General features: G+C 36.6%; 1 protein-coding gene across 5 annotated transcripts in view; it reads right to left on the minus strand.

The window, feature by feature from the left end:
* RABGAP1L (RAB GTPase activating protein 1 like) overlaps positions 1 to 25181 on the minus strand; it is a 687593-nt gene that overhangs the window by 528768 nt on the left and 133644 nt on the right. For all 5 annotated transcript variants that reach the window (XR_003794384.1, XR_003794383.1, XM_029228031.1 and 2 more), the window contains exon 11: positions 23313 to 23454. Coding sequence is in view for 3 of the 5 variants with exons in the window: in XM_029228031.1 (XP_029083864.1) it covers positions 23313 to 23454 (142 nt within the window). In the remaining 2 variants the exon portion in view is untranslated. The remainder of the gene's footprint in view (positions 1 to 23312; positions 23455 to 25181) is intronic.

Consider the following 25181-nt stretch of genomic DNA (forward strand, 5'->3'; position numbering starts at 1 on the left):
AAAGCAGGTGTTCAGCATAAACCATACTGTTAGTACAAACAGTTTAGGCACAGTGAGCCACTCTTCTCAGTTAGGGAATGTGGGAACGCTCCTGAAATCTAAGTTTACCAATACCAGTCAAGGGCCAACCTTGAAAGCAGGCTCTTCTAGGGACAGCAGTCTGAAGCCTGCTAATATTAACTCATTTCTGCACATTTATTAACCCCTATATCACCTATTCTAACTTCCACTAACAGATTTTTAAAACAAAAATGTTTCTCTTCTCTGAATCTAACATTTCAAAGAGATTTCCACTCATTAAACAAATATTTACTTAACACTTGCCACATGCTAGACATAGGGAACTCAAAAAATAATAAAATACCATCTGCCCCTTAGGAACTCACACTCTAGAAGGTGAGAGAAATGAATTTAAAAGACCATATTTATAATCAAGTATTTTAAGAACTATTAAGTGGTGTATCCAAAGTACCATTAGAACATAATGGCAGAAAGACTAACACTGCCTCAGTGTGAAAGAAAAAAACTTCCAGAAAAAATTAAGAGAGAGAAGAAAGGGCCTACTTTAGCTAGGAATGGTCAAACAAGATTATGTGAAGGGGTAACACTTGAGCCTTGAGCTGAGATCTGAATGATAAGGAAAAGGCAGCCAGCAGAATTTCTGATCAAAGTACCTTCCAAACAAACAATAACATATGCAATGGCACTGAGAAAGGTTCATTAAAGGGAAAGCTCCGGCTCCCCTGGTGGCGCAGTGGTTGAGAGTCCGCCTGCCGATGCAGGGGACACGGGTTCGTGCCCTGGTCCGGGAAGATCCCACATGCCGCGGAGCGGCTGGGCCCGTGAGCCATGGCCACTGAGCCTGCGCGTCCGGAGCCTGTGCTCCGCAACGGGGGAGGCCGCGGCAGTGAGAGGCCCACGTACCGCAAAATAAAAAAAAAAAAAAATAGTACAAGTAAAATGAAGAAAAACTCAATTAATTATTCATTGATTCAAATATTTACTAAGTACTCACTATACGGCCAAACTTAAAAAGGTGAAACAGACATGCCTCCTAACTTTGAGGACTTTATGTTCTAGTAGGAAAAAAAAGGAAATGGATGTAGACACATGAGAGCAAAACAGAATATGTGCTATAACAGAAACAGGAACAGAAAAGTCAATGGCTGGAGTGGGGTAGGAAACATGCCTTAGATCAGAACACCTAAGCTAAAGCAACATACAACAGGTAAATGAAAAACTAAGTCTTAACCTGATCAAAACAAAGGCAAGTAAGGAAAAAAAAATGAAGGGTTATATACATAACTCTTAACCAATAGAAGATTTTTAAAAACTTCATTAAGAGAGATACCTTTTCCTAAGCTGTGTAAGCAATTTATCTGCTAAATCTTTTACACTGAATAAAGTAAATCTGTCTAAGAAGACATTTTTAACTCAACTGTAGAAATATCTATTACACCAACCTTTGATTAAAGTAGAAAATACAAAATTAGTATGACACAAAAGGCCCTCCATTATCCAACCTCTGTATTCGCTCTAACCTCATTTCCCACCCTTACAGGTGAACTATGTATATTTTACTGCACTCATAATGCTATTTCTCATCACCTGAAATTTTCCTCCACCTGGAAAGGCTCCCTTACTATAGCGTCTAAATATTTCTAGCTAAATAATATGCATTAATAAAGACTGAACTCAGAGGCATAATTTTCAAGACAGCTTCCCTGAATTTTCAGGCTAAACTAAGTTCCTTTTAGTCAGTTCACATTATACCCTGTTCTCATCTTATTAAAGTTGGCCCTCCTCATCCACAGGGTCTGCATTCGTGGATTCAAACAATCGTGGATCATCTGTAAGGAACTTGGGAATCCAAGGATTTTGGGTATCTGCAGGGAGTCCTGTAACCAATCCCCTGCAAATACACAGGGATGACTGTACTGCATTTACTGTATTTTACTAAAATTATCTATCTATGGGTCTTCTTCTTCATCCAGACTATAAGCTCCTCAAGGATAAGTCACATCTTATTTTTGTGTCCACAGCACTTAGCAGACAAGTGGGTGCCCCCTAAAAATTTATTAAACTTTTACAATTTTGATAAAACCTACTGAATAACAAATCTGAGTTACAGATCGCTTTCTAATGATCGGAACTGATCCAGGAATCACATTTGAAAAACTTAGAAGAATAAATCATTAATTTTCTTTAGAGGGAACATCCTGAATATCAATAGTCTACATTTTTCACAGTCTATAGTACAGACTCTTCAAAACGGAGATCATTAGCAAGTGCCGAAGTACCTGTGGTCTCTACTGTGAAAGAGAGAAGATCCAGTTGCTCTGTGCACTTCTTAGGTGAATGAGTGGTAAAATGAAATTGTACTGCAGAAGTCAAAGAGCCTTCCATGTATACCCACTTGGATTGAGGGCCACTGAATCTCAGAACAGGTGATCTTCTATAATCAATGGTTCCAATTCTTTCTGCCTCTATCATTCACATATGTAGCCCATTCTCATGAATTATATTTTTCAACATACACAGTGATTTCTCAACTTAGAACACACACTTCTGAAGTAACAAGGCACTTCCATATATTGAGAATTACTGATCTCTATTATTTCAATTTGAAAACATCATATAGGATTTGATATGTTTATCTTTTTATGAGTATATTTATAAGTTATAATACATTTATTTCTTTTTTTTAAAATGTGATAAAGGCCAACATACAAAACGTGACTTATGTGAAGGTCAAACACTCTATTAAATTCAAACTACAATCTGCTCCTTTGCCCTAAAATCTGGTTGCTAGTCATAGTGAAAGAAATGGAAATCTATTGCACCATTCTATGATTAAAGAGTATTATTCTACTTATGCAAAATATCATCCTCTTTTCAAGAAAAGTTGTGAGAATGAAACTCAAGATTTCTCTTTTTTTTAACATCTTTATTGGAGTATAATTGTTTTACAATGGTGTGTTAGTTTCTGCTGTATAACGAAGTGAATCAGCTATACGTATACATATACCCCCATATCACCTCCCTCTTGCCTCTCCCTCCCACCCTCCCTATCCCACCCCTCTAGGTGGTCACAAAGCACTGAGCTGATCTCCCTGTGCTATGTGGCTGCTTCCCACTGGCTATTTTACATTTGGTAGTGTATATATGTCAATGCCACTCTCTCACTTCTTCCCAGCTTACCCTTCCCTCTTCCCGTGTTCTCAAGTCCATTCTCTACATCTGCGTCTTTATTCCTGTCCTGCCCCTAGGTTCTTCAGAACCTTTTTTTTTTTCAGATTCCATATATATGTGTTAGCATATGGTATTTGTTTTCCTCTTTCTGACTTACTTCACTCTGTATGACAGACTCTAGGTCCAATCACCTCACTACAAATAACTCAATTTCACTTCTTTTTATGGCTGAGTAATATTCCATTGTATATATGCATCACATCTTCTTTATCCATTCTTCTGTCAATGGACACTTAGGTTGCCTCCATGTTCTGGCTATTGTAAATAGTGCTGCAATGAACATTGTGGTACATGCTCTTTTTGAATTATGGTTTTCTCAGGGTATATGCCCAGTAGTGGGATTGCTGGGTCATATGGTACTTCTATTTTTAGCTTTTTAAGGAACCTCCATACTGTTCTCCATAGTGGCTGTATCAATTTACATTCCCACCAACAGTGCAAGAGGGTTCCCTTTGCTCCACACCCTCTCCAGCATTTATTGTTTGTAGACCTTTTGATGATGACCATTCTGACCAGTGTGAGGTGATACCTCATTGTAGTTTTGATTTGCATTTCTCTAATGATTAGTGATGTTGAGCATCCTTTCATGTGTTTGTTGGCAATCTGTATATCTTCTTTGGAGAAATGTCTATTTAGGTCTTCTGCCCATTTTTGGATTGGGCTGCTTGGTTTTTTTGATATTGAGCTGCTTGTATATTTTGGAGATTAATCCTTTGTCAGTTGCTTCATTTGCAACTATTTTCTCCCATTCTTTGGATTGTCTTTTGGTCTTGTTTATGGTTTCCTTTGCTGTGCAAAAGCTTTTAAGTTGCATTAGGTCCCATTTGTTTATTTTTGTTTTTATTCTCATTACTCTAGGAGATGGGTCAAAAAGGATCTTGCTGTGATTTATGTCATAGTGTTCTGCCTATCTTTTCCTCTAAGAATTTTATAGTGTCTGGCCTTACATTTAGGTTTTTAATCCATTTTGAAACTCAAGATTTCTTAAATTATGGAGTTTTAATCCCTTAACTGGATTAACATGACGTTATAAATATTCAACAGAAATCTTACTTTGGAAATGATCATTAAGTACAAAGCCTTCAAGAGGTACCCAAATTCTAACTATTGGAATTCAACTCATCTTTCTCTGAGTGTCTGTACCTCTAATATCTTGCATTTATTTTACACATGTCTCTTTCCATCTTTAGACTGTAAGCTCCTTGAAGATAGGAACTGATCTTAAGCATTTAATGCAGCATTTAGTATATGCCTTGCATAGAGCAGGCTCTAAATATAATTGAATGTAGGAAGGATGAAAGAACAGAATCTGAAAAGGAAAGGTAAGTAGAACAGAGCAAAGCTTGGGAATGATGAAAGCAAGGAAAAGAAAACTAACACTAGAGAGCCATAAAGGTATGGGGAGAAAGACGAGTGAAAAGGCTATTAAGCAGGTTATAGCTGGGCAACTCTGAAGAGACATAAAAAATCTAATACCCTTATTTCTCTGATGTAAAATTTGTTTGTGGGTTTTGTACAAAGAAAGAAGACAAATTAAAGCTCTAATTATCTAAAGCCAAACTTCTGTTTTATTTTTTAAATACCACTCAAAAAAAATTTTAAGTTCTCAAATGGGTACCACTTAGAATTTTTATTGAATAATTTGTCTGTCTCTACTTACAGTATAATGGAAACACTAACAGTACTGTATTATGTAGCCTTCTGCTGACATACACTTTAAAATATTTACTCCAGCCCAAATACTAAAGTCAGTGTGATATTTTTAGCACTAAGTTTTGAGAAAGCTCAGCTTTCCTCCTGTAGTTATAAGAGATCTGAGTCACTCAACTCCCAGAGCCATATTCAAATCATTAGAACACCATATCCCCCTGGTGTAACAAGAGCCATAATTTCTCCAACTGAAAAATTAAGCCCTTTCCTTTTAGGAAAAGAGAGGACGGCACATGAATTAGTTCCGAAAGAGAGAATGCTAAAGAGAATGGCATATGAATTAGTTCCATAATATTTCTGCAAGTAGTTAATAAACTCTCAGTCTTGCTTCAGCTAAAGGAGTTAACTGTTTACAAAATGCAATTATAAAGTAATCGGGACACTAGATTCTGGTCCGGACACTGTCACTTAATCTCAGAGTCTCAGTTTCCAGAACTTTAAATGAGATAGTTCAGTATAATTAAATTCAAATAACATTTATTGAGTATATTCTGTGCAAATATATAATGCCTAAATTGTTGCCAGGCTCCAACATTTAAATATTTTAATGATTTGAGGTTATCAAAATTGTCCTGATTGAAATAGACTGTATAAAGAGAACCCAACAACTAGCACCCTCCTCCTCAGGGATTTTCCTCAGACACCTACTTCCCCAAGCCCTGCCCTTGGGAGTCATAGTTGCTCTCAGCAATTTCTAGCTTCAACCCAAACCCCAGCACGAGGCTGATAAAGAATGGCAGTCTGACATACTCAGCTCCCACCTGAAATGGGAGCAGTGTCTGAGGAGGAAAAGGGAGATTCAAGTAAGGTGCTAGTCTGTAAAACAAAGAAAAGGTTTTAGCATGAAAACCACTCATAAACCGTGTGACCTTGGGCAAGCTGCTTAACCTTCCTAAGCATTTTTTTCTATACTAAAAAAAAATGGATAAAATACTACCTCACAGGACTGATGTGAGAATTAAATAGATACTTCACATAGTTTTCCATACATATTTTTCATTATCATTAATAACTAGAAAGTTGAATTAACTTGTTGAATCAGTTGCTCAACCTGTTTCCAGGGACCGGGCTACCTACCAAGTATTAAGGACATTCTACCTCAGGAGAGGGCAAGCAGTAGATGAGTCTAAGATCTCTTCTAATTCAAAGGTTCACTGAAAATATGCAGCTGTATCACCATCGCCACCACCAGGGTGTGTGAATGATCACACCAAGGTAGTCACTACAATCTTACAGTCTGTATCTTAATCACTAAGTTAGCAGCAAAAGGGGGTAAGGTGGTCATGCAAACACTAGACACAAGGTCTCTGAAATGGGTAGTTATGGTAGTATGTATGGTATATGAAATTGCATAACTACCATCTGCTATTACTTATGGGAATAAAAGTCCAGAGGCTAGATAGGGCTCACTTCGCAATATGGAGAACAGCAATAAAATGCTAATAATAGTCCCAGGCATATGGATATGTTCAATAAAGTTAGCTTCTATTATTGTTATTATCATGTCATAGAAGCAGTCTCTGGGGACTATCACAAAAATAAGTTTCAAGTACTATAGGCTCTCAGGCACCCTATATACCTTAACACTGCTGGCAAACTGTAGGGTCTCCAGATTTCACTAGAGATCATTCTCCACAACATTTAAATTTCTTCAGTCAGTTGAAGCATGATTAAGATGTCTTAATCTAACACAAATACATTTTGTTATGGTTTATTACCACCACACCAAGTAAAGCAGGTGCTGGTCAAAGATGAAGCAAGCTTAAGTAACCACAGTACTGACAGAGTAGGCACTCAATAAACATCTGGGAGGGAGAGAGAGAATCCAAGGGGAAAGCAAAAATCCCTTCCCCTCAAATACAATGGATTATTTCTGGGTTCCTAGTACTTTTGATCTGACTATCCATGGTTTGATGGGATCCCAAAACAATATATACCTCTTAACAGATAAAAATCCAAAAGGAGTGGGTGCGAGTAGAGAGAAGCAATGGTTTTTCATGACTCTTCCCTCATATTACCACAATAAAAATGCTCACTCTCTTCCTGATTTCCCTTTAGACTAATATTCAGGCAGATATATCAACCAAATGAGATTTTTCGAATTTGACTATAGGTATTGTGAAATACTAAATCTCTGACAGGAAGAGCAGTTTATATGAGGTTTAACAACAAAATAGGCACTTATAAATTAAAATCTATTCGGCTAATAAGCATATAAAACATGTTCAATCTCATTTATAATCAAGGAAATGTAAACAAAATGAGATGTTACTTATCACCAATCAGAATGGTAACTATTTAAAGACTGATAATATCTCCTGTTGTTGAAGGCAGGAGGTAAAGGGTGCTCAGATAAACTACTGGAAGGGACATACATTTGCAGTCTTTCTAGAGAGCAATTTAGTAGTACCTATCAAAAACCAGATTGCGCTTCAGAGTATATATACAAAGAAGACTATTCTTTACATCTGTAATAGCAAAAAAGAAGAATGGAAATTGCTGTTAGAACCTTCAAAAGAGAAATGGAAAAGTAAGTTATGCTACAACCATGCCACAGAATACTATGCAATTTGAAAAACTGAGAGTTTAATGTAGTGTTCATAACAGATTGTTTAATGAGAAAATCATGTTGCCAAACATGATATACACGATATACACAATGTTCCTTTTGGAAACCAATACATAAACTGTTAAATGATTTCTCTTGAGAATTAGCATTGGTGGACAATAGGAGTCCATTTTATATTTATTTTAAAAATTTAAGCAGTGAAAAAGAGAAAGAAAACTCCATGTATTTTTGTGTGTTTGTTTTTGAAGTAATACAAAGATGATTATTCTTCCCAAATCATAAATCAGTGACTGGCTTTACACAGTTGATTTTTCAGTAGTACTGTTAATATATTTAAATGTCTTAAAGATTTGATTAAATAAATGATTTTCTCAGTCAAAACCCATTTTAGTTGATTCATATGCTTGGTTAAATTGAAATGACAAACATATCAATAATATTTGCAAGGGAAAAATAGAACATACTATTATAAGTATACCTCAGAGAAAATCCACTTGGGTTTTTTTACATTTGGTTCATCATTTGTCAACAGCAATAATTATTTTAAGAACTCTAGCCTGTTTCTAACCAATCTCCTCTCTGTATTAGGCTACCATTTAAAATGTTATTGTTATATTAAGCTGAAGCCATTGTGAATAAATATTCATCTCTCTCTTAGCATGCTGGATCTAAACAACCTTTTCAAACACATGAACCACTTTTTGGTTCACTTTTACTGAACCATTCAGGAAAATATAATTACACCAAAAACATTAATGGACAGATGAATAAAATCAAGTCAAATTTCTATAAAAACTGTGTGGAATTTAGCCAGCTGCACTGACCCTTCAAGTACAAGGTTCATTTAAAAGTCAGCCCTACTATCAACAATGACATTTATTGGATTAAATTAAGCCTTCCAATTTTCAAAAAAGTACCAGTATATAACTTTATTTAGAATATGATTGATGTGCACATAAATGTGTGACATTTCTGTACTTTGAACACATTTCGTTAAAACAAAAATCCTCAGGTTATGAGATGATTACTTTCCTTTAAAAAGAAACGACAAGAAAGAAATTTTGTATTAACCTAAAACTTTAGATATCAAAGATTTCCCTCAATTCCCTTAAATTAAGTAGGAAAAAGGGGTTTTCAAGAAGGAGGGGAATCCCATATCAGTTAAATTTCTGGGATTTCAAATAAAAACACCTTTGTATGTAATGTGAATTCTGAATAATATGTAAGAAACATGAGTAAGTGGTCAAGTTTTCATCCATACTTGACGTAGCACTAGCCTCGGTGCTACATCCAACAATTTGCACAACCAAATTTTATAGAATTCAATCTCCCTCTTATCTTCTAATATTCTTTCCTCTCCAATCTCATCCTAATCTATAATATTTATAGAAAGTGTTGATAGGGAAATTACAAAGGCAATATTGTGACAATGTCCCTAAGTAAATTATAAATTAATTTTAACCTCCACCTATCAAGAAGTTTAAGACATGAAATCAAGCAATGAAGTATCACATTAAGTTGGCATTCAGGAGAATTTGGGGGATCGGGAAACATGAAGAATTAACACACTGAAGTTAGAAAAATGAAGAAGGACAGCTGCATGCATATCGGAATGACATGAAAATAGCACTAATTAGAAAGAACTAGGGATAAGTTTCTACAGGAGTACTGGTTAATTCAAAACTAATTTTCTAACTTGTGAACTAAATATTTTAAACAAATTAGGAAGAAATAAAGAAAAGTGAACATGATCAATTAATGCTCGAAAGCATATCTTTACATTAATAATGTTCCAGATAATGTAAATAGTATATCTACAAAGTACTAAATAAACCAAATTTGACACCAGCCTGAAAACAAAAACACCAAAAGAAAAAAAAAGGAACACCAAAGGAAAATCAAACCTATAAAAGTTTAAAAACCAAATAGGAGCATTTTAAAATAAACATTTATTTAATTAACTCTTTTCTAAAAGCATACAATACAAAAAGAAACAATAAATTTAAAAAACATACAATATAAAAACCCACAACTCATATTTACTATATTCACAATCTTATGCTTACTATAAGGTTACAATTTAAGTTTCATGCAATATATTTATATTTTAAAATCTTTTAGCTAAAATGTCTTAAAGTCTGATTTTCTTACCAAAGATTCTGCACTGTACTAACCTTGAAGAGCAATCCTCCCTGGATCAATACGAAAAAATATTTTTATGATCTTAAGGTGTACTTTTTCATTAGATTATCCATTTATGACAGTTTGAATTAAATAAACATTTTGGACTTGCCAAAACAACCAACAGCACAATTGTACCTTGAATATTAACAAATTGTTCAGGCACACTTAAGTAACTAAATGAGAGGATGGGTGCTTGCCATCACACCTATGTGATAAAACACTAACTCTAGCATGCTTTTCTTTTTCTTCTTGCTACTTCTCATATTTCCTTTCAAATATATTTTCCATTAAGAACAAAATCAATTCATGAAATTTGAGTTGCTCTACTTAAGGTCATTTCAAAATGAAAAAGAAAAATTATTTTTTAGATACTTTCCATTAGAAATACACTAAAACTTTACTGTAACACACTATACATAGTAAAAGTTTTATAAGAACAGTTTATTTTCAAGCACTAATAAAAAGGGCATGTATTATGTAATAAAATGTAACTAGCAAAAAGTAACATCAACTATAATGTGGCCCCATGTTTTGTACACAAAGGACAGTACAGTTATAACAGAACATTCCATAGTTTCAAAAATTACATAAAGCATACTTAAAGCTATTCATAAATATGCTGTGACTGTCAGGGTTGGCCAACTTTTCTGTAAAGGGCCAAATAGTAAATATTTTCAACTCTCACATGTTCTTATCTTTCTTATTTCTTTTTTTGTGGGGGAGGAGGGCTGGGGAAGACTGTATAAAAATATAAAAAAATTCTTGGCACAGAAGCCATACAAGAAAGAACAAGTTGTGGGCCAGATTTGCCAGCAGGCTATAGTCTGCCAACCCTAGGACCCTTCCCTTTCAAAGTAGCTATTCATTCTTATTTGCTTCAAAATATTAAAGATGAAAGAATTTTAAAATGTCCAACACTACATTTTCCAAAGGAATTAATTTCTTTAAAAGTAAGGGTATACCTATAGTAATATAAAAGCCTAGACTATCTATTTTACAATTTAAATATAAATCATTCCCATACACATTGAACATGTTAGAATCAGAGTTCGATCTGCCAAATTCAAGAATCTTATCACTTAAAAAAATAAAACTCTAGATCCCAGTGAATTTTCCACAAGTTAAAGACAGTATAATAAACTTTCCAGGCAAAAAAAAAAAATACTGTGGGAAATGAATTAAAATATATTCTTTGTCAACTGAAAGGTCAATTACTCTTTAAAACTGCATGAGAACTTTTGTCGTTTTTAGGGAGGGTAAAACGGGCGTTGTCTTTTAGGGCGGGGGGTAAAAGACATGCAACCTAGAAACATGAGAATGTAGTTTACTTTCCACTGAATGCTACAGATATTCATCCTTGGAGGTACTGTATTTTAAAATATAAAGATTACTACATGATCGAGGTGGAATAAGATTAGACCTTAACAGGCTGTACTCATGAATTAAACACTACAATTTTGTATTTTAGATTTCTAAATGAAATACAAATCACAGGGGAGGAAATTAAATGCTTGAGTTCAGCTGATATGGGACCCAATCATACTCAATCATCTATTGGTTAGATCTCAGTGTTTTCTGAAACACCACTGGTTATTTGCAGGGGAAAAGGTCAAAAGCCCAAACAATACTCCTAATCTCACAGCACTTAGGATCTAAGCCACATATTTGGCACTTGATTATACTTAGGTCAAATGCAATACACACTGTGATGTGGCACAGTATTACTTAATTCCTGCAATGATTTAAAATGTTTATTCCCACCTAAAATGTAAGTAACCTTAAAGGAATTTTTGTCAGTCTCAGTACCAAGCATAATGCTAAAATATGTAGGTACACAAATATTTCTTAAATGAATGAAATTAATTAATATACAAATATGCTCTCTTCCAGGGTGAACTAACCTAGCACTAAGCCTTTAAATATGGCAATTAAAGACAGGTACGACTCAGTCACCTTTTCCCGTCAATTATTTCTCTAAAATCGGTCATTTTTTATTTCCAGGACCAGCACCCTAGTTCAAGCTTTATCTCCTCAAATTAGATGTATATATCATGGATTCTTCACTATTCTAAACTGCATTTTACATAATATACTGCCAGCTTAATCTTCCTAACGCAAACCTTTGCTCATGCCATGCCCAAGCTCAAAATCCCTCTAAGATTCTCCACTGCTTTACACAAAGTCTGTGCTGTTCAGTGTTTCTAGGGAGTTTCTCCAAGGCCTGCTCTCAACCTGCCTCTTCAACCTCACATTCACTGTCTCCTAGGCGTACCGAAGATTCTGTTCATGTCTGTACTTTTTGCTTTCACATATGTCAAAATGCTATGCTTCTTACTTTCTACTCTTGCAAATCCCACTAACTCTTTCAAACTTTCCCAGACTTGGTCATTTGATAATGAATTGAAACTAGCATTTACCAGAGACGCACTGCATGGAACTCTCTGACAGACCCACAAAGATGAGTAAGAATTGAGCTTCTCAGAGGAATTTACAGTCGCCAGGAGAGAGAAGACACATGTAACTATAATTTAATATGGAATATCATAAATGACACTAAAAACGTGTAAGTAGAATTATAGTGGAATTCTGTAGTCAGGGAACAAGAGATTACTTCTGACTGGGGATAAATAGAGGTATCATGAGAAAAATATCATTTAAACTGATAGCTGAACCTTGGCTTCAAAAGGCAGAGATGGGAAGGACTTCACAAGTAATGGAAATAGCTCAATAAAAGACACTCAAAACCTACAGCAATCAATGCTCTTATAATTCATTTGGAAATTCATCACGTACTGTTTTGAAGTTGTCTAGGTCATTTTTTGGTTTTTTTTTTTTTTTTTTAGAATTTAATTTTTTTTCCAGTTGTATTGAGATATAAATGACATGCAGTACTGTATAAGTTTCGGTGTCCAGTATCTAGGTCATTTTTTGTTTAGCTAATACTGCATATATTTATATCCTTGGTAGGGCCTGGTCTAATAGGAGAGATGAGATATAAACTTGTAAAATAAGGGGAGTAATAGTAATTATCTTGCATGGTTATGGTAACAAGTGAGGTAACATGTATGCAAAAGTGGCTATTACATAACAGATGCTTGAAAAAGGATAGCTTCCTTCATTTCTGGTACCTAGCTCTTTGTTACAGGCAGTTCTAAAATGACCCCTACGATTCCTGCCTCCTGGTATAAACACCCTATAAAGTCCCTACACTTGAGTGTGGGTGGGACAAATGAATATGATGGATGTCATGGCTGTGATCACATTGTGTTACATGGCAAAGGTGAAGGGATGCTGCAGATATAAAGTCCCTAACCACTCTGGCTTTAAGTTAATCAAAGGGAGTCTATCCCAGATGAGCCTGACCTAATCAGGTAAACCCTTAAAAGAGGCCTTGGGCCTTCCCTTAGAGAGATTCTCCTGCTGGCCTTGAAGCAAGCCCCCATGAGTGCTACAACTGCAAAGAAATGAATTCTGTGAGCTCTGAAGGGAACCCCAAGTCTTAGATGAGACTGAAGCCCCAACCAAAACTTTGATTGCAGCTTCGTGAGACCACGAACAGAGGACCCAGCTAAGCCATGCCCAGACTCTCGATCCATGGAAACTGTGAGATAATAAATGTGTGTTACTTTAAGGTGCTAAATTTTTTTGTAACTTGTTATGGAGCAATATAAAGCTAATTAATACACTCTCTCCCTCTACTTTCTCTCAAACACCTTCCCTTATCAAATGTATATTTTAATCATTTTAATTTGTTGAAACAGATAATGTAAAAATGCAAGAATGAAACAACAATATTATAAAGTCCTTTCTTCCCTTTCACTGACTCTCTCTCTCTCTCTCATACACATGCGTGCATGTGCACACACACACACCAATTTTATAAATATAGAAAGTATCTGATTGGAAAAGAAACAGTATGTAGTCTACCAATATTATTTTATTGGAACATATTTCCTCATCTGTAAAATGATATAATAATAGTATTGACATTATAGGGTTGATAAGAGGATTAAATGAATTAAAGTTGGTAAGCAATTTAAATCCTTGTTACTCAAAGTCTGGTGTGACCAAGAGCAATGGCATCTGGTAGAAGATTTTTTTTTTTAATAAGAGTTCATTTTAACAAGATCTCCAGGTAATACATGTGCACATTTAAAGTTTAAGAAGCACTTCATTAATGAGCACTTATCATTCATGTAAGTGCAATATGATCATTATATTTCTTAAAAAACTCATTTCTTTTCTATACTCTCTATCTTCTTTTCATTTGAATATAAAGAAATTTCATTTGCAAACTGATTTCTATAGTAAAAGCTGTTTGTGATTATCTTTTCTCTAATCAGACTACGAATTAAGAAATTAAAAGAAAATAAACCTCTAGTTGAGTGTGAGACTATTTTGCTCTCTACTCAAAATGAGTTAGAAGTAGTATTAGACAGCTAATCATCACTCAGATCAAGGGGAAAATTTTTTTTCTAGATAGCATTTAACCAATCCAAACACAAAAACAAAAAATGCAGATTACACAAAACATAAAAAGTACAACCAAGTGTGAAACTTGCCTAATATTACTGTGAATCTGGTCTTTTACAATTACTTGGGCATGTGTCTTAAAGGAAATCACACTATATTTGCCAACCACTGCCTTCTTGTAACTTACTATCCATTTTACAAGTAACTAAATACAATTCTGAGGTCAACAAACAGAAAGCCAGTTTGAAATCCAAAGGAAGTAATACCAAGTGCACCTCAAGTTTCAAAAGCAGGAGCAATTCAGAACTTGTGGAAGTATATAAACGTGACAAAGTAGTTTAAGACAATCCCTATAGGGCTTCCTTGGTAGCACAGTCATGACAAGGTAGTTTAAAGACAATCCCTATAGGGCTTCCTTGGTAGAGCAGTGGTTAAGAATCTGCCTGCCAAGGCAGGGGACACAGGTGCGAGCCCTGGTCCGGGAGGATCCCACATGCTGTGGAGCAGCTAAGCCCGTGGGCCACAACTACTGAGCCTGTGCTCTAGAGCCCACGAGCCACAACTACTGAGCCCGCATGCCTATAGCCTGTGTTCCTCAACAAGAGAAGCCACCACAATGAGAAGCCCCGCTCGCCGCAACTAAAGAAAGCCTGCACACACCAACAAATACCCAACGCAGCCAAAAATAAAATAATTTTTTAAAAATAATAATAATCCCTATAATGTTGCATTGATGGACTTAACTTTCTGCTAAGATTCCTTGCATTCAAATTAATACCCTTTAACACACTTCACTTTTTGAACAGCGTTTGAAAAATATGCAAAGGTACCTTAATTCATTTTATTTTAGATCTTTCCCAGGAAATTAAGAGCAACTTTAGTCCTTTTAAATCTGCATCCCTTTTTAGTTAAATTACAGGCTAAGGTAAGACAATTTAGACTGACTTGAACTTCCACTTTTGCTTTGACAGGCAAATTGCTGAAAATAATTAAATAAAAGAATACTCCAATTCCCCCCAGCAGGAACACATTTCTATGCCACCTCCAGTTCTAACTTTTGATATTTGCGTTGACAGAATGTCAATTACAGAACTAATAATAAAGTGTATTGAAAATGTATGAAGTCTCTGATCTATAAAAGAAAAGAAACTATTACTTCCTACTCTGTGATTTTTGTAGCTTTTTTAATACAGGTGATGGCTAATAGATTTTCAAAAGGCAAGGTGACATTTCAAACAGTGAAAAACTGTTGAGAACAGAAGTGAAAAATTTTTAGGGAAAAACAGAAATCTGATGACTTGTTCTTATTCAGACCATATATAATAAGAATGAGAAATTGGGCTTCCCTGGTGGCGCAGTGGTTGAGGGTCCGCCTGCCGATGCAGGGGACGCGGGTTCGTGCCCCGGTCCGGGAGGATCCCGCATGCCGCGGAGCGGCTGGGCCCGTGGGCCGTGGCCGCTGGGCCTGCGCGTCTGGAGCCTGTGCTCCGCAGAGGGAGAGGCCACAGCAGTGACAGGCCCGCGTACCACAAAGAGAAAAAAAAAAAAAGAATGAGAAATTGAAATTTTTATGTATGTTTTTCATATTTTCAATTGCAATTCCATAAATGTTACCTCTTTTTTCTAGTCTTTCTCAGTATGAAATCATTTTGAAGCAATATAAAAGGAAAAATAGTATTCGTTTCTTATTATAATTTTATTATAATAAATATATTTATTATTTATTCCTTCATTTATTATTTTTCATATTGTTTACTGAATCTCATTGAGAAGGTGGCATTTGGGGAAAGATTAGAAAGAGAAGAAGGAGAGGCCCATGTGGCAATCTAGGAAACAAGGAGTTCCAGCCAGAGGGTACAGCAAGTGCAGCAGCTGGAAGGCAGAGCACACCTGGTGTGTTTGAAGAATAGCAAAGGATAAGGGTGGAATTTGTGGGGCAGAAAGTGACAGGAAATGAGGTCAGAAAGGTTAAAAGCAGAGAGCAAAATCACAGACAGCCTTGTAAACTATGGTAAAGAACTTTGGCAAGTGAAATGAAAAGCCAACTGAGGATTTTTAGAAGAAATGTGATCTGACAGATTTCAAAAGGATGACTATGGTGATATGGAATACAGACTAAGGGGTTGTGGACAAGGGTGGAAGGCAGCAGACCCGTTAGGAGGTACTGCAATAATCCAGTACAAGAAATGACAGGGCCAGAGAGAGGTCAGATTCTGGATTCTAAGATTTGGAGCCTAGGAGCTGTCACTTGCTGACAGGGGAAGACTAAAGGCTTGGTTGTGGGAGAATCAGCCTTCACCCATATACTCCACCTGGAACACATCCTCTCCGTAGAATAGAAAAGAGAGAAGCAAAACCATCGTACACATGCAAGGCCTCACGTCCAGCATGGATCTCTGACTAGCTAGGAACCCCTCTGGTCTGAGTGTGTGTACAGCCTTGCATGTGTACACAGCCTCCCAGACGACCAGTGATATGTAGAATCTAATGAGGCCCATTCATTCCTTAGATCTCCTTATTAAAATTCTGGTCAATCTGTGGCTTTCCCCAACCAGAATTACAACCTCATGCTACTTAAAACATTGGCCTTCCCATTCTTTTGCCATAAAAAAATCACTATTGTTTCCAACAACGTTCTAGAAATATGGGGTTTTTCTACATTTGCTCCAAATCAAGTGAGTCCCTTCCACGGGTGAAAACAAAGCTACTAGTTTTCACAGCTTGCCCCACCCTAGCAAAACCACCAGGATAATAAGCCAGTGGTGGGAATGAGAAGAATGGGAGCAGCCTCAAGCACTAAAACACCACAGACTGTTCTCACCCAAGGTTCAGTGGTTTTTCTTAAATAAATGCTTCTCAATTTTTTATATAATTTGATCACTTTCTCAAGACCTTAACTGGCTGTTTTCTGACAATTTTATTGACATTTATGATTGCTTTTTGATGAGCAGATTTGCCAAGCTCCTCACCCAAGCCATTCTACACTAAACACATTTTAAACGTAATTTGCCTGAGCAACCTACTAAAAAATGTCATAGAAAATATTTTTAAACATTTCTAAGTACGGAAATTGCCAGTATGCTAAAATCACTATTTTCTTTTGACTGTTAACATGCCTTTGTTGAAGAGCTTACTCAGGTGACCTTAAGTAGAAAAGCCTCTAAGCAGAGTAAATAGCATTTGCAAAGACACAGAAGCACGTCAGGGAACTGCATGCATTTTGTTAAGTGTTAGGTTAAGTGTTGGGTGGGTAACTATTTTTAGCTCTCCCTTTCCTACTACAGATGAGCTCAAATCTCTTACACCCTAAATATGCCCTTTGTTGGCCAGATGCAACCCAATGTTTTTACTCCAATCTCTTTTCTCGTCTTCTCCATCAACCTTCTTGAAAGAATAGTTTGAACACTATTCAAACTTCTCCCCTTCCTCACCTCTAGTCAATCCTCAATCCACTACAATAAGAATTCCTTCCCAACTTTACTAAAATTACCCTCAGAGGGGTTCAGTAATCTCTCAAATTTACCAAATCCAATTAACAATTTTTGGTACTTATCATACTGAAACTCTTGTTCCATTTGTCAATACTGCACATCACTCTTTCCTTCTGAATCTCCACTCCTTAGTCTATTACCACATTGTCTTAGCTCTCCTCATATTGTTCTGATCATTTTTCTGCAGATAAGTCCTTTAGCTGCACTTAAAGGATCTCTTAAACTCTACTTCTAAACCCCCCCTCCCACATTTCTCCCAAGGAAATTTCAGCCATTATCATTGCTTCACACTGATGACTCTCAAACCTTTATCTCCAGTTGTAAAACTTCTCTCACAATTTAAGACTATTTCTAATAACTGCAAAGTAGTTCCACTTTAATGTTCCACAGTGAGTTCAAATTCATCAGTGTCTGAAACTGAATAAATCTTACCCCCACCCCCAAACCGACTCTTCCCAGGTGTTCCCTATCTCATTTGTTGGCATCCACACCATCCAGGCACCTCAGCTACAAACCTAGATTGAATTTATGATTCTTTCTCCTCCCTTCTCTTCTGCTGCCCATGACATCCAATTAAGTTACAAGCCCCACTGCTTTAACCTCAGGAATATTCTCAAATCTCTTTTACCCCTCATTCCTTACATTTTGAGGTAGTCATTTTGACACAACTGTGTCAAAAGAACTTTGTCAAAATGGCTATGTCAGAAATGAAGCTTGACAGCATAGCACAGGGAGATGGGCTTGGTGCTTTGTGACCACCTGGAGGGGTGGGAGAGGGAGGGGTGGGAGGGGGAGGCTCAAGAGGGAGGGGGTATGGGGACACGTGTATGCATGTGGCTGATTCGCTTTGTTGTGCAACAGAAACTAACACGGTATTGTGAAGCAATTATACTCCAATAAAGATCTATTAAAAAAAAAAAAAGAAATGAAGCTTGAGCCCAATTTAGCTCTCTGCCAAGACTGGAAAATGATGGTCTATCCAATACTTCCTACATGATTTTAAGATCCTGGCAGTGAATGTTTCTAAATATTTTGCTGATTAAAGCCATGGCCGCTGAGCCTGCGCATCCGGAGCCTGTGCTCCACAACGGGAGAGGCCACAACAGTGACAGGCCCGCATACCGCAAAAAAAAAAATGATCTAGAAAATGTAAGATCTACAATATCTTGTCTGTAAATGGAATAGTAAAAATACTACCTTTTAAGCAATTAGAAGCGGAGTTACAATTCAGTGGTTTAAAGAAGAATACAGGCATGCCTCATTTTATTGTTCTTTGCTTTACTGCTCTGGCACACATTGTGAACTTTACAAATTGAAGGTTAGTAGCAATCCTGGGTCCAGCAAGTCTATCGGCAGCCTTTTTCCAATAGCATTTGCTCACTTCAAGTCTCTGTGTCACATTTTGGTAATTCTCACAATATTTCAAACTTTTTCATTATTATTACATTTGTTATGGTGATCAATGATTTGATGTTACTATTGCAAAAAAGATTACAACTTGCTGAAGGCTCAGATGATGGTTAGCATTTTTTAGCAAAAAAGTATTTTTTAATTAAGGTATGTATACTGTTTTTAGCTATAATGCTATTGCACACTTAATAGACTACAGCATAGTGTAAACATAACTTTTATATGCACTGGGAAACCAAAAAATTCATGTGGCTCACTTTATTATGATATTTGCTTTATTGCAGTGGTCTGGAACAGAACCCACAATACCTCCAAGGTATGCCTGTACTTTGATTTTGTGTGTCATGAAAATTCATGCGCTTTAGGGTAAGACTGCCATAGGTTTGAATTCTGTAGATTATACTTTTTTAGCCCTATGACCTCGAATAATTTACTTAAAATTTTTTTAGTCTATTTCCTCACATGTAATATAAAGACGATAATAGTCATTTCTCAGGACTAATGTGAGTAAAATATGAAACTAGGTCTATTAAATATCAAATACACTATATACACAAAGCAGATATTTAATCCATTTTAGTTAGTTATCCTTCTTTTAAGTTAGTGAATAGAAGTGAGGACTTTTTATTTACTAAATTAGAATAAAAGGCATAATTATGTGGTACTAAATTGTATAATATATTTTTACTGAGTAGGGCTGAGTCATTCTATTATTTTTCTTCTTTCCCAATTCTAGCTCCATATATTTTTTCATTTCTAAAGGAAATGGCATTTTTGCAAGACATTATCTGAAATCTTGTGTTCAAGTAACTTTCTGGTAGATACTTGTCACACCTATTTATTCTTCTTCCTGAGCACACAGCTCAATTATATTCCCCAACCACCCCTGTGGTTCTTGTTTAGCAGAAAAGAATGTGCACAGCTTCCACGTCTGGCCCAAAATTCTCCTTCATGCGATCTCTGTCTTTTCCTCTTCATGTTGGCTGGGATAGAGATGACAAAAGTGTTCCCGAAAGTCACATAAAATATAATGGAGTCACACAATGGAAGTAAGGGCTGAACTCTGTGATCACTAGAATACTAAGGAAGTGAATGTTCTGTGACTCCAAGGCTAGGACATAAAAGGCACTGCAACTTCCACCTTGGTTTCGGGGATTGCCATCTGGGGAAAGCTAACCATTATATCATAAGGACACCCAACGAGAACCATGGGGAGGCCTATGTGGAGAGGAAGTGAAGTTTCTTGCCAACCGCCAGCAACATTTTGGCAGCTATGTGAATCAGCCCCTTGGATGCTCCTCCAAGCTTTCAGCCCCACCCAATGAAGTCTTCAGATAACTATATCCCCCAGATAATATCTGACTCTTCCTAAGAAACTCTTAGCCAGAATTGACCAGACAAGCCTAATTCCTGACCCACAGAAACCATGAGATAATAAATGTTTTTTAAGTCAAAAAAAAAAATTACTTCCAACCACATGTAAAAATTTAAATAGATCACAGACAAATTATTAAGGAAAAAAACTGACAGGGAATTCCCTGGCAGTCCAGTGGCTAGGACTCCATGCTTCCACTGCAGGGGCCCATGTTCGATCCCAGGTCAGGGAACTAAGATCCCTCAAGCTGCATGGCACAGCCAAAAAAAAAAACCAAAAATGACAAATTAGACTTCACAAAAATTAAACTTTTGTTTCTCAAAAGACAATGTTCGTTTCTTTTTATGGCTGAGTAATATTCCATCGTATATATGTGCCACATCTTCTTTATCCATTCAGCTGTCGATGGACACTTAGATTGCTTCCATGTCCTGGCTATTGTAAATAGAGCTGCAGTTGAACATTGCGGTACATGACTCTTTTTGAGTTATGGTTTTCTCGGGGTATATGCCCAGTAGTGGGATTGCTGGTAGTGAGGTGGATGGACCTAGAGTCTGTCATACAGCTTGAAGTAAGTCAGAATTAGAAAAACAAATATCATATGCTAACACATATATATGGAACCCACCCCCCCCCAAAAAAAAAGTGGTTATGAAGAACCTAGGGGCAGGACAGGAATAAAGACGCAGACATAGAGAATGGACTTGAGGGCACAGGGAGGGGGAAGGGTAAGCTGGGACGAAGTGAGAGAGTGGCATGGACTTATATATACTACCAAATGTAAAATAGATAGCTAGTGGGAAGCAGCCGCACAGCACAGGGAGATCAGCTCCATGCTTTGTGACCACCTAGAGGGGTGGGATCGGGAGGGTGGGTGGGATCGGGAGGGTGGGTGGGAGGCACAAGAGGGAGGGGATATGGGGATATATGTATATGTATAGCTGATTCACTTTGTTATAAAGCAGAAATTAACACACCATTGTAAAGCAATTATACTCCAATAAAGATGTTAAAAAAAAAGATATTGTTCAGAAAATGAAAAGGCAAACTACAGAGAGGGAGAAAATATTTGCAAAACATATCCGATAAAGGACCTTTGCCAACGTATACAAAGAAATCTTAAAAATCAACAAGGAAAAAAAAATCAACAAGGAGACAAATAACCCAATTTTAAAATGGTCAACAGATTTGAATAGAGTCTTGACCAAGAAGATAAACAGATGGCAAATACCATAGAAAAAGATAAACAGATGGCAAATACCATAGAAAAAGATGCACGACAGAATTAGTCATTAGAGAAATTCAACTTAATATCACAAGAAATGATTATACACCCTCTAGAATGGCTAAAATTTTTAAAACTGACAATGCCGAATGTTGATAAGGATACAAAGCAACTGACTCATCAGTAAGGAAAATGGCACAGCTACTTTGAAAAACAGCTCAGCTGTTTCCTACAAAGTTATCAACATACACTTACTGTAAGACATAGCCATTCCACTTCTAGGTGTTTACCCAAGAGAAATGAAAGCACATATTCACCAAAGACTCATACTCAAATGTTCATAGCAGCTCTATTCCTAATAGCCAATAGCTAAAAACAAATTCACCATTAATTGGTGAATAGACAGATAAACAAATCGTGGCATATCTTTACAACAGATTACTACTAACAATAAAAAGGAACCACCTATTGATACAACATATATAAATCTCAAAAGTTTTACGCTATGTGAAAGATGCTATATATCAATACAAAAGTCTGTACTATATGATTCATTTTATATGAAATTGTAGAAAAGGCAAAACATGGTAACGGAACACAGATCAGTGATTGACAAAGACCACAAGTGAGGGGAAAAGATGGACTGTAAAGGGGCATGAGGGAAATTTGGCCAGGGGGGAGGGTGGAGGGAGGTGTGGTTAATGGAAATGTTTTACATCATGATTCTTGCAGCTGTTATACAGATGTATATCCACTTGTCAAAATTTGATGAACCATACACTTAAAACATGTACATTCTATTGTATGTAATTTATACCTTCATAAATTTTTTAAATGAAACACTCAGAATAATGTCTAGCATACTAAGCACTAAACAAATATTAGCTAAAAATAACTTATTTTTATGGCAATCAAAGAAAGGAATGGTTTCATAGAGAGAAAGACTGAGAATTCTAAAATGCCCTTTTCAAAGATAACATAAATTAAGAAATTTTCTTTTAATAAACCCTACCCTGTAAGCAGATAATATAAAGGTTAAAAGTAAAGACATGTCATTTAGCTCTAATTTCTATAAAAAGTACTGAGCACAGAGCCAAATGAAGTGTGACTCTCGTGAGGTTGGTTAGCATCTCTCAGCAGCATTCAAGTAGTAAACAGAGAAGATACCAGCTAGTATTTCAAAAAGTGAATGGTAAGTGAAAAGGCAACAACAAAAAACAAGTCAGAACTGAATAATGTCAAATGAGGAGTATGACATGAAATATCACTGAAATTCTAAAAACACTTGAGAGAATTTGAAAGTTCTCATTAAACACTTCAAAAGTACTTAAAATAGGGAGCAAGACAACAAAGTTAGGCTGTCAAATTTAAATAGTTGTATAAGTGGGACTGGGGAGTATTCAACCAAGGAACCAAACAGACCAAATTCTCTTCTGTATCTAGTAGAATCTAGTCTAAGAGTAGCAGAGACTACAGAGAATCACCACTCCTCGCTTTATCCCTCCCATAGGCATGCACGCGCACACACACACACACACACACACACACACCCCACACATCGTTCAGGATTATAAGTAAAGCAGCTATGTAAAGAGAGGGAACTGAATAAATTTCACTTCTTACCCTCTTCTGCTTCATCCTCCTGGGGTGACAATGGCCCCCCTCCACTAGTAGGAGTGATTGGTTCCTCCTTCTCAGACTCTCGCTGTAGACTCACCACCTCATATATTGCATCTCCAGCATTGTTATGGCCTTTTCCCTCAGACTGAGAAAGATATAAACACATGTTTCAACATAAGAAATTTTTTGGTTTTTTTTTTTTTTTTGCGTTACGCGGGCCTCTCACTGTTGTGGCCTCTCCCATTGCGGAGCACAGGCTCCGGATGCGCAGGCTCAGCGGCCATGGCTCACGGGCCTAGCCGCTCCGCAGCATGTGAGATCTTCCCGGTCAGACTCTCAACCACTGCGCCACCAGGGAAGCCCCAACATTAGAAATTTGAAGGAGGGACTTCCCTGGTGGTCCAGTGGTTAAGACTCCACGCTCCCAATGCAAGGGGCCCAGATTCAATCCCTGGTTAGGGAACTAGATCCCACATGCTGCAACTAAGACCCAGCGCAGCCAAATAAACAAATATTTTTTTTTAAAAGGGAATTTGAAGAAAACATTGAAAGATAGTATATTTCAGTGGTCCTTAAAAAGAGCTAAAATGAAAAGCAGCATGTCATGTTTGATCTACAGCATGTCTGAAGTTGAGAAAAAATTTTAAAGTATATTGTTCTTCACATAGTATTCTAAATGTATCGTTCTTTTAGTATTATTTTAACCAATACAATGAAACCTACTAACCATTTTGAGAAAACTCAATTTCTTTTATCAGAAAAACCTGAGACAGCACAGATTCCAGTGCAGACAGATAAGCAAATGATGCTGGATTCTCAGGACTGACTACCTTGCTCTGAGGTAAAGAGATACCAGCTATATCCATCAGCTAATTCATGGAAGTAGACACTTATCACCTTATAAATGGTTTCTATTCTAAATGGCCATTGGTTAAGGAGGAAAAATTAAGGCAACAGCCAATTAACCAACCTAGCACGGCCTACAAAGCCCTAAATAAATTGGACCTTGCCTCTCTCTCAAGCCTCATCTCACACCCAAAGACTGTTACTACATTTCAGCCACTCTGGCCTTGTTTCAGCTCTGGGAACTTTAAATTCTTTCCCCACTCAAGGTCTTGGGACATCCTTTTCTTTCTGCCAATACAGCTTTTCCTCCTACTCTTTGCTAACTCCCATCAATCCTGGATCCTTACCTCCTAATGTCACTTTACAAAGAAGCTAAATGAAGTTTCCATGTTTTTGATTCCCAGCAAACCCTGTCCTTCTCCTTTACTGCACTTACTACAATATAACTACACATAATTCTTATTATTATATTTATTTGTTTAATGGCTATCTCATCCAGAAGAGAGGAAGCATTATATGCGCAAGGATTATGTTGACTTTCTTTTTTTTTTTTAGGTCATTTCTATTTAATTAAGAAATTTGTAATTTAAAAGAGACAATGACAAACTAGAACACAACCACAGGAAGACAGGATAGTGAAACTTCTAGAAACTACCTTAGAAAAAAACAGTTGAAAAATTCAATTAAATATTTATTGAACAAATGCAGAATAAATGAACTAGGGAGTGGTTTTAACCTGAAGATACAATAAACAACTTCAAATATTCAGAGGGCTGTCACACAAAAAATGAAAGATTTGTTCAGTATTTCTCCAAAGGGCAGAACTTGACCCAAGGGCCAAATATAAGCAGCCAAGAGGCTGCAGGACAGTCGTACAAAGTGTATCACTTAATCACTTCTTTCCCAAACAATGCATTCCACACTTACGTTTCCCTTCTTCTGAAAGGAAATATTACAACTTAATACTTCTCATGAATGTCTTTAACAAGTCGCATTTTCATGGCAAGCCCTCCACTGCCAGCAATG

The sequence above is a fragment of the Monodon monoceros genome, unplaced genomic scaffold (assembly GCF_005190385.1).
Source record: "Monodon monoceros isolate NGI ecotype Baffin Bay Population unplaced genomic scaffold, NGI_Narwhal_1 Super_Scaffold_18, whole genome shotgun sequence".
In the NCBI taxonomy this organism is placed as follows: Eukaryota; Metazoa; Chordata; class Mammalia; order Artiodactyla; family Monodontidae; genus Monodon; species Monodon monoceros.